General features: G+C 33.8%; 1 protein-coding gene across 1 annotated transcript in view; it reads right to left on the minus strand.

The window, feature by feature from the left end:
* The window catches only part of LOC115880303 (protein espinas-like), a 149,190-nt gene extending 135,670 nt beyond the window's left edge, over positions 1–13,520 (minus strand). The window contains exons 1-4 of the mRNA XM_030897486.1: positions 13,514–13,520; positions 13,170–13,459; positions 11,949–12,306; positions 11,651–11,881 (exon numbers count right to left, since the gene is read on the minus strand). Coding sequence (XP_030753346.1) covers positions 11,651–11,881; positions 11,949–12,306; positions 13,170–13,368 — 788 coding nt within the window. The 5' untranslated portion in view covers positions 13,369–13,459; positions 13,514–13,520. The remainder of the gene's footprint in view (positions 1–11,650; positions 11,882–11,948; positions 12,307–13,169; positions 13,460–13,513) is intronic.
* Positions 13,521–13,889: the final 369 nt, after the last annotated feature.

Consider the following 13,889-nt stretch of genomic DNA (forward strand, 5'->3'; position numbering starts at 1 on the left):
TCAACGATGTTTCACAAGGAACCAACCACAGCTTCAGTACAATTTAACAAGAATAGTAGTAACGAAAAGGTTCTCGTGGCATATTTTGAACATCTTTCAAAACATAGGAAGGCTTCATTTTGTCGATATTATTCCATGCTACGTTCAGTTATATCAGTGAAGAAAAATGCAGATATTAGTAAGTCCGTCCATTTAATTGCATTTCTAAAAAGAAAATAGGAAGGATTTCAGTCAAAAAAATCGAGAGTTTTAAGAAAAAAGACATAACTCGTTTTTTGTTTGAAGCTGATGATAAAACTTATTTCCTGACAAAAGTTTCATTGATAGTGGCACTTGCGGGAGCCTACCGGCGTATAGAGTTGACAAATCTGCAGCTGCAAGATGTTAAAGATGAAGGACAATGCATTCATGTCATTATTCCATTTACGTAAACAAAGATATCACGAGATTTTTTTTATAACGAAAGGGAATGTTGAAGAAATAAATATGGTGGAAATGGTTCGAAGATATAGAACTATGCGGCCAAGCAACACAGAGCATACTGGATTTTTTGTGGGGTACAGAAATGGAAAATGTATTAAGCAACCCGTTGGCATTAATACTTTAGGGAAAATGCCGTATAAAATAGCGTTGTTCCAAAGTCTTCCAAATCCACAACAATCCACTGGACATTGTTTCCGTAGATCGTCTGCGTCGTTGCTTGCAGATTCAGGAGTGGATTTATTAACTATTAAAAGACATGGTGGTTGGCGCTCTAACACAGTGGCAGAGAGCTATATAGAAAATTCCAAAGAAAATAAGAAAAAAGTGGCATGTAATATTTTGGGTAACATTTCTGGCAATGATGGTTCTTCAACAAGTTCAAGCACTCAGGAAATAAATTTACTTAAATTAAAAAAAATTAATGTTCTTTGGTGTTTGCGCGATCGCGCGATCCTTTACTACTTTTCATCTCGCTAGCTCGTGTGTCACGACCTTGAATTTTTACTCCCAGCGCGCGTAATAAGTTTCACTTAAAAAATTTCCCAAGGTACCACCACCACCGACTCTATGTTTAAGTATTTCTCTAAGAAGTAACTATACCTTGTCATTAACTTTGCAACGAACCTTTTTACTGGTTATTCTATTTAGTTTTTCAACCGGTACTACTTCTAAAAATACGGTGTGGATCGAAATATGAGCTGAGACACTACGGGTGGGCTCTACCGAAGCTAGCAGCAAATTAACCAAAGAACGAAGCGAAAAAAAACAAACAGAACTGGCAGTACTTAAGAAGAAAGAGATGGCAACGTCTCTCTCTCTCAGCAGTTCAGCGGTACCAATTAAAACATCGGCTAAACGAGCGGGCGAACAGTAAAACTTATTGAATTATTGCTAATTTATGTATTAAGTGGTTCTTCTACGGCCAGTATTACTTAGAAGATCGCCTAATTGGTCACAGGGAATTAAAAAATCGATAATTTACATCAGGACTTGGAATGTATAGTAAAATCCAAAGAAAATTGCACCCACATCATCATGTAAATGGAAATATCTAGGAAAATCTTTGTTTGATGGGTAGGCAACCTTAATAGTATTTTGAAGAGACATGAATTCTCCATTGAATATCGGAATAATATACTGGGTGTTCCATTTAAAATAAAATAGTAACATGCTTTTAAAGGTGACCAATGTTCAATATTAATTTTGTCTCACCCTGTATAACTTTTTGGATCAAGTTTTAATTTGATTTAAAGTACAATAGTCAATTTAACTACATATTAGGCTATACCGGGTAAATCCCAATTTAGGTAGCTTTTATTGTAATTTAAAAATTATTGTTCTTTATTTTTAGAAAATGTTAAGTATGTAAAAAACCTTACATTTTAGTCATATACTTCTCTAATAAAACTCACCTTTATTTTTCTCCCAGAATCGGAAAATCAATTAATATATAGGGTGTTCCGTTACAAAAAACATAACTTTGATAAATAACTGAACTAAAAAATCATATCGATCCACACACATTTTTTTGAACCATCCTGTATAAGTTAAATTTTTTTCCTGAAATACATCCTAATACGCACTTTAGGTTTGCAATTATCCAAAATTCCTATATAAGTTTTATATTATAGAAGCTACAGATGCCCTACTCATTGTTGCCGCATGATCCGTATAAAGTAGTAGGAAAAACTTTGAACAGTGGCAACCCCTCTTTGCGGCAACATTTTCATTGGCACCCTGTTAAAAGTGTATTTCCCCATACATAAATATCCGTAAAAATTAGGTTTTGATTAAATTATGATGAACATAATAATCCTGCAGCCGGATTTTAGACTATAACGTAATATTATGAATAAAATGACCTGTTTTTTCGATGAAATACTCTCGAAAATGCATTCCACGATCCTCAGACTGTGTGGGAAGGTAAAAAATCTCTTCGACGACATCGAAATTATTATTCGAGCAACATGATAACGGTCCACGTCAAACTGCATTAAGTTTTGATGGACGTGAGGCTTAAATAAGCCGTCCAGAACGCTCTAGTTGTTCCACATGATTTAATAAAGCCTTAAATAGCCTATTTACGTTTGAATTCATTAGGCTCAATCACTCGTAGACACGAGATATCACCTGTCATCGTGTCACGTCATTATTTTGCTTCGATCATTAGAGAATCATTGAAAAAATCTGTCGTTTGAAGTAAATATTACTGTTTAAATCTATACTAATACAGGGTGGACCACTGAAAATTTACAATGGCTATCATTTTTTAACCAAAAAAGATATCAAAAAAATAAAAAATACCGTTTCTATAATATCGATGGGGAATACATATATGACGTATTTTTTGAACCACCCCGACCTACCACTTGAAAATCTTAAATGGCAACACCCCACTTGTGGCATCTTTTTGGAAAGCTCATGAAAAATGCTAAATGATGATCATAAAATTTTTAGGGTAAAATTGAAAAACTACCCTTACACGAACAATTAGGTGGACATTAATGAAAAAGGTGATTTTTACAGCATAAGTTACAAATTGGGACCCAGCTAAATGCAGTATTCTTCAAACTACCGCAACCCACCCCTAGGTGGCACCCCCTCACTTCTAATCTCAAGATAGCGATACCCCACTTGTGACACTTCTTTGGAAAACTAATTGAAATTGCTTAAATATGGTCATACAGACTTCAACTTAATTACTGGTTAGTGACAAGAAATGTAGGTGTGACAATTTGAAAGAAATTTAAAATGATAATTTATTTTAATAATTGCTCAAAATGACAGCCGTTTTGTTCCATACAAAAATACAAACGATTTTCAAATTCTTCTCTCGCTTTTTGGAAAGTCTCTCGCGAAATATTTCGACATGCTTCAGTTCTCCTCTGCCACAATTCTTGCAACGAACCTGGTTTTGTCTTGTAGACTATGGATTTAGTGTAACCCCACAAGGAAAAGTGTAAAGGAGTGAGATCAGGTGATCTTGCCGGCCACTCGATTAGACCCCTTCTGCCAATCCATTGCCTTGGATAATATTTATCCAACCACCGCCTTGTGATAATAGAATAATGCGAAGGGGCTCCATCTTGCTGAAAGTGTATGAGGTCTTCATTAAGAGTTATAATAAATTTCTTTGTACCAGCTTTTTTTCTCGCAATGGTTCATGGATACAAAAATAATTCTTTCTATTGATTTTGACACGTTTTGACATTTTTGTTTTATTTTTAGGCTCTATTTTTTTCGTTCTTTTTTATGACAGTTCACCCTGTATGAAAAGTTTTTATTAGAAAAGATGCGCAATTAAAAATACTAATCGACTTGTCAGAGCATTTTTTTTCAAAACTCCCCCATTTATTTTTATATTTTTTTTATTAATTTTCGATAAATATTGCATAATAAATAGATGCTATTAGAGAATAACAAATAAAAAACTTGTTTTGGTATATAACTGTGATGTTCCGTTAGAATTCATCCCAATTACGGCATAATCTCGAGATTTTAAAAGAGAATTAACGATAAGTGGTGAAAAAAGTGGTAATCATTGGATTAAAAAATAATTTTTTGAACAGCGAGATTCTCTCGGCTTGGGAACTGAAAATTGCCCGAGACTAATTGTTGATTAAGGATGATTGTTGTTATTATTTCAGTTCGGTAATTTCATTCTTTTGTCTGGTTTCTTTGAAACGAAGATTATTTTTGTATTTATTGATACTATTAAGGGATAATTTTGATCAATATCAGATTCACAGGGTCCGGCAATAGTGCGTCGGACATCTGTGGCTCCTAGAATAGAAAACATGGAAATTTGGTTTAAGTGTATTATTAAGTGTATTATTAAAGGTATTATTAAGTGTAACCAAACAAAACCTAAGGTATCTCCATTCCGATCCACTCACACTTTTTTGAGCCACCCTATAGAAGTTAGAATATTTTACTGAAATACATCCTCGTGCATATTGTAGGTTTGAACTTACACAAAACTCTCAAGTTTTTTGTTCTAGTAGTTACACATGCCCGACGCACTTTTGCCGGACCCTGTATAGAAAACTAGCGTGTACCCGCGACTTCATTCGCGTCGAATTAATCATTTGTAATGGTGATGATAAAGCAAAGCAATGAATTTCCATTAGCATACAAACTGGATAAAATTTTCTCACATTTATGTCAGCATGAGAAAAAACAATATGGCGATATTATTATATAACTTGGTAATATTTGAGGCGTAGTTTCATCTCGTTGGAATTTGACTTTCGAAAAATCCGTTTGCCAAAAATAAGCTTTTTACGCCAAGCAGTTTAAGCAGAATCGTGGTTAATCAATTACCCAACTTTTTGGAACACCCTGTATGATTTTTTAAAGAAAATCAAAATATGTAAAAAAACAAAAATAAATTATGCGTGTCCAAGCGTTTTCCCGAAAGACTAACCGTTTTTTAAATAACAAATATTGTAATATTTGAGGGGCGTTTTCACCCTCTTGGAATTTGAGATTCGAGAAACCCCTTCTTATCGAACCTCTACACCCCACAGTCAATCCGTTTGCCAAAAGTCAGCTTTAAACTTCAAGCAGTTTAAGCAGAATCGGGATTATTCAGTGGTCATATTTTATCAAACACCCTGTATAAATTTTTAAAAAATCTCAAAATATGCAAAACAACAAAATAAAATATACGTGTTTAAGAGTTTTTCCGAAAAACTCACCGGTTTTTAAATAAAAAATATTCTAATATTTGCGGGGTGGTTTCACCCCCTTAGAATTCGAGTTTCGAAAAATCCCTTCTTATCGAATCTCTAAACCCTAAAGTCAATCCGTTTTCCAAAAATCAGCTTTTTACGTCAAGCGCTTTAAGCAGGATCGTGATTAATCAAAGACCAAATTTTTCGAAACACCTTGCATACATTTTTAAAAAATATTAAGATATGTAAAAAACAACACGTATATTTAATTATACGTGTTTAAGCGTTTTTTTCGGAAACTTGACGGTTTATTAAATGAAAAATATTGTAATATTTCAGGGGTGGTTTCACCCCCTTTTCAAAAAATCCCTTCTTATCGAACCTCTACACCCTAGAATCAACCTGTATGCCAAAATTGAGCTTCTTACGTTGAGTGGTTTGAGCAGGATCGTGATTAATCAGTGAGTCAGTCACTTTAAGGATTTTATATATTAGTATAGATAGATTAGAACAACATGTATATCAGAATTAAATCTTTTTGTGCAATTTTTGGCAAAAAAAACCGTGTAATTCGTTCCCTATAAACGGGACACAAGTGAGTTAAATATTCATGGCCGCATTTCCAAAAAGGAAAAACTATTAACGCCATATGCGACTTAATTTTCGTCCAGCCGGGGAGGAAAATCAGCCGGCGGCGCTAACTGGAAAATTAATTGACGCTATTTATTTTAGCGAAGTGCAGGTGAAAAGGGTGACAAGGAGAATTTAGAGTGCGAAAATTTGTTGAAATTAGCAATTTGGCGCGTCCGGCAAATACAGAGGAGATAGAGGAAATAAAGTTTGAATTGCAGGCGACTGCTTTTATAAGTCTCGAAACTTATGATAAGCTGTCAAACTTAACAATGACGTGGGGTAAAACATTGAATACGGAAAATCAAATGCAATAAAATAATAAAAAATAATATAAATATAATATAACATAAATAATCAAATTATTTCCGCGGAAAATGGATTGAAAATGGTAGAGCAGTATAGTGGCCAGCGAGGTTCCTGGACCTGTAGCCAGGGCGGGGGGGCATTACTTGAGTCATTTGTACAAATGAAATCAATACATCTCAACATTTACAATAAAGATTACAAAATGCATTCGGAAGTACATACAGTGTGACCCACTCAAGACCGGGCACCCTCCATAAAATCTGTGTTTATAGTGCGATTTTGATGATTTTTTTTTCAAATATAAAGTTTCAAAAAATGTACTTTAGTGCTCAATGTCATGTTATTTCACAAAAAACAAGGCCTACTTAATAACGTTTTTGTGGTGAAAAATTTGCAAAATCATATTAGCGATTTTTTTTCAAAAAATTTGAGTACACCCCTACATTCGGCATCCACCAAAACAGTTCTGTACCAAATTTCGTTTAAAAATATTAATTATTAATAATTCTGCAGTTAAATTAAATAATTCCCTATTTTTGCCAATTTAACGATGAGTGATCAAGTAACCCTTGAAAAAAACAATCCACAACAACGAGTTTTATTACAAACAATGATAAAAATACTACAAGCAACACAATAACCGAATAATAAGTTAAACATATTCAAATAATTCTAGTTGCTTCTACCAGCCCTCCATTCAGTTCAATACATTCGTCGCATCTTTTTCTTAGATTAACAGTTACATTCCTAAGCTGCTGTGGTGTAATATTTGCAGAAGCCTCTGTAATTCTAATACGTAATTCATCTACAGATTGAGGTCTAGACTTGTAAACTTGTTGCTTTAAGAAACCCCAAAGAAAGAAATCAAGGGGTGTTAGGTCCGGGGATCTCGGTGGCCACTCAATTAGCGGGCTATTGCGACCTATCCACTTATTTTCAAAATTTTCATTTAACCATTCCCTGACAACTGCCGCGTTATGCACAGGTGATCCGTCCAATTGAAATTTTAAATTCAAACGGGTTTGGCATGGTAAATTATGTATTGCATCCCAAAAGTCATTAATCAGAAAATTCAAAAACGTTGGACTATTCAAATTTCTCTCAAAAAAATATGGACCAATGATTCTATCATCAAGTATGCCACACCACACATTTAATTTCTGAGAATACTGTCTTCTTGTATTGATCACCCATTCAGGGTTTTCGACTGCCCAGAATCGCGAATTTTGAGAGGATACTACTCCGTTTGTACTAAATGTTGCCTCATCACTAAATAAAATTTCTTTTAAGAAATTTCTATTATTTAAATACTCTGCTTGAGCCCATAAGCAGAATTCTAATCGTCTAACATCATCTCCGTTTTCCAAAGTGTGTAAAATCTTTGGTTTAAAGGGTTTAACTTTATTAGTTCGCAAACATCTCCTAATATTTTCCCTTGGTATATCCAAATCAACACTGGCGCCTCTAATGCTTGCACGAGGATTGTTACGAAAATATTCTAATATTTCCTCATTCCGCCTATTTATTCGATGTTCCGGCCTTCTGTTTTTTAGTAAGTATTTTGACACACAACCAGTTTCATTAAAAACTCTATTTATTCGTTGAACCGTGCTTCTACTTACTGCGGTCTGTCGGGATGTCTGTTGTTAAATTCTCTGGCAGCTTCTCCTGCTTGAAGATAGTTATCACCCACTAAACGAATAATTTCAATTTTATCCCTAATATTTAATTGTTCCATAATGCAAATAATATTTCTTGATACAACACTTTTCTGCGTGCTATTAAATTAATATTCAATTCTACGCTGCAAGAATTGACAGCTAATAAAATTGTTGTGGATTGTTTTTTTCAAGCGTTACGTGATAACTCATCGTTAAATTGGCAAAAATAGAGAATTATTTAATTTAACTGCAGAATTATTAATAATTAATATTTTTAAACGAAATTTGGTACAGAACTGTTTTGGGGGATGCCGAATGTAGGTGTGTACTCAAATTTTTTGAAAAAAAAATCGCTAATATGATTTTGCAAATTTTTCACCACAAAAACTTTATTAAGTAGGCCTTGTTTTTTGTGAAATAACATGACATTGAGCCCTAAAGTACATTTTTTGAAACTTTATATTTGAAAAAAAAATCATCAAAATGGGACTATAAACACAGATTTTATGGAGGGTGCCCGGTCTTGAGTGGGTCACACTGTATAAGAAGAAGATATGTTCAGACTGCTTTAAATAAGATAGAACGAAAAATACATTTGTGCATTAGGGAGGGCGGTAACCCTTTCAAAAAAATCAATTTTTCCAGAAAACTCAGCAATCCTTGAAATTTTTAAAAACTTTTTTGATGGCATCTTGGTGAACATCCCAAGCGGCAACTTTGCCCCAACTTTACCATGTTGGTATCTATTACGGTTTCTGAGATACCAATGCTCGTACCTCGAATTTGTAGCATCTTGTATATAAACTCGTTGATATTGCTGTTTTTTTTATGGAAATCCGCGAATTTCGATGAATATCATTACTAAAACCGCGAATACCAAACTGTTTTTTTATAATTCTACGCTATAAACTGTAAAATGTTACTAAAAGTCCTTTTCAGATCTTTTATAAACTACTTTCTTCATTCTCTCTGCTAACCTGTTCGCTACTTAATAGAAATAAATCGTAAACGATTGAAAGGAACAGCACAGAGGCGGTTCCCATATATTTCTCGGCGAAACGATCACGTCGACGGGCTTCTGGCGGCTCCGGGGACTCCGGGAATGCCCCGGAGTCGTTCTTCTGGATTTTATGGACATTCGACGATTGAATACGAAAACTATTGGTGCGCAGAGGGTATATAAAAGTGCTTTCATACTTCTTTTATTTATCGTTTTCCGCCGATATACCGGGTGTTTTTAAAAAGTCGTTCACACCTATAACTTTTTTTATTTTTCAGATAAAAAAATCGAAATTTGGTTTAATTGTATTATATGACATAAATCAAAATTGATTGACGTATTCAATTACTTTCAGCCACTTCCTGTTTTACCGGAAATGACTACAACTTTTTTTAATAACATTCTGAATAGAATGACTTATGTCCATTTTTGACAAAATATATTATAAGACTATATTACTAAGGAACAGAAATTGAAGCTAAATTTTTGAGATGGAGCTATACAAAATCCACATAAGTCGGTCCTTTTCGTTCAACATCTTTGAACTACGCAAGCGTGAGAAGTGCTTTGCGATTAGTTGATTTATGTCATACTAACCAATAGAAGTAGTTTTCTAAGTTTCTATCTACCACGTAAATCAATTTAGCGTCTGACTGTTCGCGCCTTTACTTATAAATTTAAATTTAATCTCTGGCATATTTAAACAAAAACAAGAAACGGATAGATATGATGAACATCTAAAATAACAGGTTGAAATAATGCCATTACCAATAAAAAAATAATATATGATACGTTTGTGCGCGGGCAGGTGACAGTTTTTTGCTGTTCGTCTCGCTAGCTCGTGTGTCATGGCTTTGAATTTTCACCCCCAGCGCGCCTAAAGAAGCTTTATTTCAAAAATTTACATAAATCAAGCTTGAAACACATTTAGGGCCAAGCTTAAACTCCCATAACCCTGTCAAGGGTCAAATTGACTTAAATTTAGCTCTCATCACTCGATGTCCCATCCCTGTTGTGCTTTATTCCTGCTAAACTAAACTAATTTGAGCAGGAAAGCGTCTGCAAGTTCCACATCCTGCCTGGTCACGTTTGCTAGGCATTCTCGTCACGTAATGCCAAATTAAATTTTGTGGCCTGTCTGTAGTCAGCTCCAAAAATGGCGTCGGGGTAGTTCTCGATAAGTTAGAGCCAAACTTTGTTCTGTTATTAGGAAAGTCAGTGCCAAAGGGTATAGAAGTACGTGGAGAACATGCTTATAGATCAATTTCGAAGTAGTTTATTAAATTTTAACGGCAAAAAGATTCTGATTTTTATTTTTTAAATTCGTTAGCGTCAGGTGGTGTAAAAGATGAGAAATTTAAGTAATACTATTGAAGTTACTTAGTAGAAAAATTTAACACTAATTCGTATCTCGTCGAGTATATATCACATTATATAATATTATATTATAAATACTTTGTAGAGGATACATGGCACTATGACTATAGTTACCATGTATCTTCTCCAAAAAAAATAAAAACTTTTTGTGTACAGGGTTTGTAAAACACCCTTTTCTATAGGAGACAGACAAAAACTAATATCGGTGTCTGAAGCTCAGTTTTTGTCAAAAACATGATGGTGAGAACCGCATATCGATATCTGTTACCGTTTCGGAGTTACGGGGTATTTTTCAAAAATATGCATTTTTAACAAATCGCTGTAACTTTTTTGCTATGGAAAATTATGTATTTTTATGAAAACATTTTCAAAGCACCTTTTTACGTAGAATTTAATGGTTTAAGTATAATTTTTTTAAATTAATAATTTAAGAATTATGAACAGAAAATTTGATTTCTTATATGGGACACCCTGTATATTTTTAATTTATTGAAAAGAATTTAAAATTACCTTTCCAAAAATATAGTAGATATAGTATATAATATAGAGTATATAAAAATTCGCCCGCTTTAAATAAGTAGGCTTTGAACGGCACCGGCTGTAAAGCAAAAAAAAATCTAGCCATGAGCATCAATTAAAACGAAAATAATATTTGCCTATGAGAGATGCAGAATTTTATAACAATTCAAAATATATTTAACCAACATCAACACATTTAAACTATATCTAATAACAATAAAATAATGACATATCGACCGTCTTCTGTTATGGACAGACGGGGCAGTTTTTGAACATTTCTCGCAGAATTCATTAACTCAGTAGGGGTGAAAGGTACCCTCTCATAACTGCTAAGTATTTCTAATTCTAATTATTTCTAATTCTTAATTCAGCCAACGGCTGGGATCTTGGTTAGCTATTCAATTATTCTTAAAATTAGCTGCAAAAATGCTGCTGATAACTTCAGCGTTCAGAGGCGGTACGTCGTCTTGGAAAAATATATTTTCGAGTTCCTTTAAGCGCATATTATCAATAAGGGGTCCAAAGCCTACTAGTTAAAAGTGGCGAACTTTTAAAATTCTGTATTTCGAAGGGGATTATAACAAAATATCAAGTGTGCTATATTTTTAAAAAGGTAATTTTAAATTCTTTTCAGTTAATTAAAAATATAGGGGGTGTCCTAAATAAAATATCAATTTTTCTGTTGATAACTCTTAAATTATTAATTTTAAGAAAGTGCTTTGGAAATGTTTTCACAGAAATCCAAAATTTTTCATAGCAAAAAAGTTACAGCGATTTGTTAAAAATGCATATTTTTGAACAACACCCCGTAACTCCGAAACGGTAACAGATATCGATATGCGGTTTTCACCATAATGTTTTTGACAAAAATTGAGCTCCAGACACCGATATTAGTTTTCGTCTATCTCCTATAGAAAAGGGTGTTTCCATTTAAAAGCATTTAACTTTTTTTTTTTGGATTATTTAGGTACAAATTTTCACACACAATCACTCACCTGATTTTAGCTAACTTCACTATAGTTCTTTGGGGACTTTTAATCACGGAAAACTCCACAGTCCGTCTATTGGCACCAGATGAAACATTATAACAATAATAGTCACTAGATTTCATGGAAGAGACACTACTACTACACGCACGAGTCGGCAACGTCGCGCTACGTTGACACGACCGCGATATACAGGACGTTTCAGTTTGTTTGGCTTGGTGTTCTGATTGGTCAGAGTATCTGCGATTAATAAAAATTTTAGAAATATTTTATATCAAAATAACTATAGCATATTCAAGGTATCTACCTTCTCTCCAGTGATTTGTATCCGCAAATAAACTCCTTGATTTCCTCATTCTCGTCGATATCACTGATGTAGTGTTCGTTTGAAAGAACACTATGATACTCAGGACTAGTTTCACAATTACTAATGTTATCCTCATATTTCTTCTGTAGTTCTCTGTTTAAAACAGTCACTTCTTCCAATTCATTGGATAAAACTGAGTCTCTTGAGATGTATTTACTATTACACTCATTATGGACACTTTTTAGAGTGTTTGGAGGGTATAAGTGTGGATGTAAAGGGTAATCTAGGTCTTCTGTAGTGTTTTCGAAGTTACGGTGTCTAGGGAGAGGCGATAGTCCAACTTGATCTGTCAAAGATGCTGTAAGAACAGATTTGAAGGAGTTTTTCTTATTTTTTTATTAAAGAAAAAAAAGCATAAAAATATTATATTATTATCGGTTAGTAGACTTTTGACTTAATATGAACATGAACACTTTTTTTTCTACAAGATCATCAGAAAAGTCAAGAAAAAACCTTTTTTTTCAAACGTAAGGAAAGTATTAATTTTTGCGAACTGATTGACAATATAAAAAAGTTATTTTAACGCCTATAGGCTTAATGAAGTGTCAAATTCAATGAGCGTAACCCTAGTTTCTCGATATATAATTGCATACAAGATATTACTTTTAAATATTTTTATATTATTTGGAAGGTTTGAAATTGTTTAAAAAATTATTTGTGGCGTTTGAAAAAATATAATATGTTCTATTCAGAGTAAAAATGAATTTTTGTGCCTCGGCTGTATGTCAAACGCATACAGCCTCGCCACAAAGAGTGTCATTTTTACTACTAATAAAACAATATAGTGGAGTGCCCAGAGACTTTTACCTCGGAATTCAATTACTATGAATGTATTAATATGAAACCTTCTGTATTGTGTTTTATAGATAAAATACTAAAACGTTTATTTTTCTATAAAAATATTTTTGAAATGTCAGCTACTATTAAAATATATTTTGTACTCTATGGTATTAAGGTATTTTTGGAACTAGAATTTTATAGCAAATTCACTAAACTCGAATAAATAAATTATATATATTTGACTCACAATACAATGCAAAAAGTTTTAAAATAATTCGTTCACAGTAAATGAATTCCGAGGTTTGTATGTCATAAGGGCTTAAAGCACTCCACTAATATACTATTTACTGATTTCTCTACCAAATTTTACTCAAACCTAACCTCCAAATTGTTGCCTATCCAGAAAACCCCTACTATTCTGCCGTCTCCCGTCAAAATACCCATAACTCTCCCTCTTCCTGTCAGCATTCAGCTCCATAGACTGACTCCTCACTCCCAAAATCGGAGACTTGTACTCCATACCTCTTCCACTCAAAATCCTCCTATACCCTATGCGTGACGTCATTATAATGTTCGCCATAGGCGGAGGAGTGGGCAGGGGCAAATCTGGCAACCTCAGCGGCGAAATTTGAGGCTCATCCTTTGAGCTAGAGCACGTGGAGCTAAGAGAACTAGAAAAATCCGCGTTTAAAAACATATTTTTTGTAGTTTCTCAAAATTTGTACCTTTTTTTCGACATTTCTTTAGGGTTAGGTACAGGATCATCGTTCCTAATACGTCATCGATGTTTGTTTTGTTTCTCCGAGCATCTGGCAACGTCGCAGTGTGTGGTTTCACGCTCGAACGGGCAAATTTTTACTCTGAACATGCTCCTTTTGTTTGAAACGAACTTGGGGACCACCCGTATGGTTTTTACGACGGTTGTAAAAGGTTTTTGAAAGATTTTTACGTTAATTTTTTTGGTTTTTAATTCGATTTAATGAGGCCTATAATATGGAGATCGGTTATTAAAGAGAAAGTACAGTATGATCGAAAAAAAACGGCGTCAAAGAAAAAATATTCGATTGATGTGTACTATCAGTCAAGCAACTATGCATGCGA

Source organism: Sitophilus oryzae, unplaced genomic scaffold (genome assembly GCF_002938485.1).
Source record: "Sitophilus oryzae breed Bouriz unplaced genomic scaffold, Soryzae_2.0 scaffold_1621_pilon_pilon, whole genome shotgun sequence".
In the NCBI taxonomy this organism is placed as follows: domain Eukaryota; kingdom Metazoa; phylum Arthropoda; class Insecta; order Coleoptera; family Curculionidae; genus Sitophilus; species Sitophilus oryzae.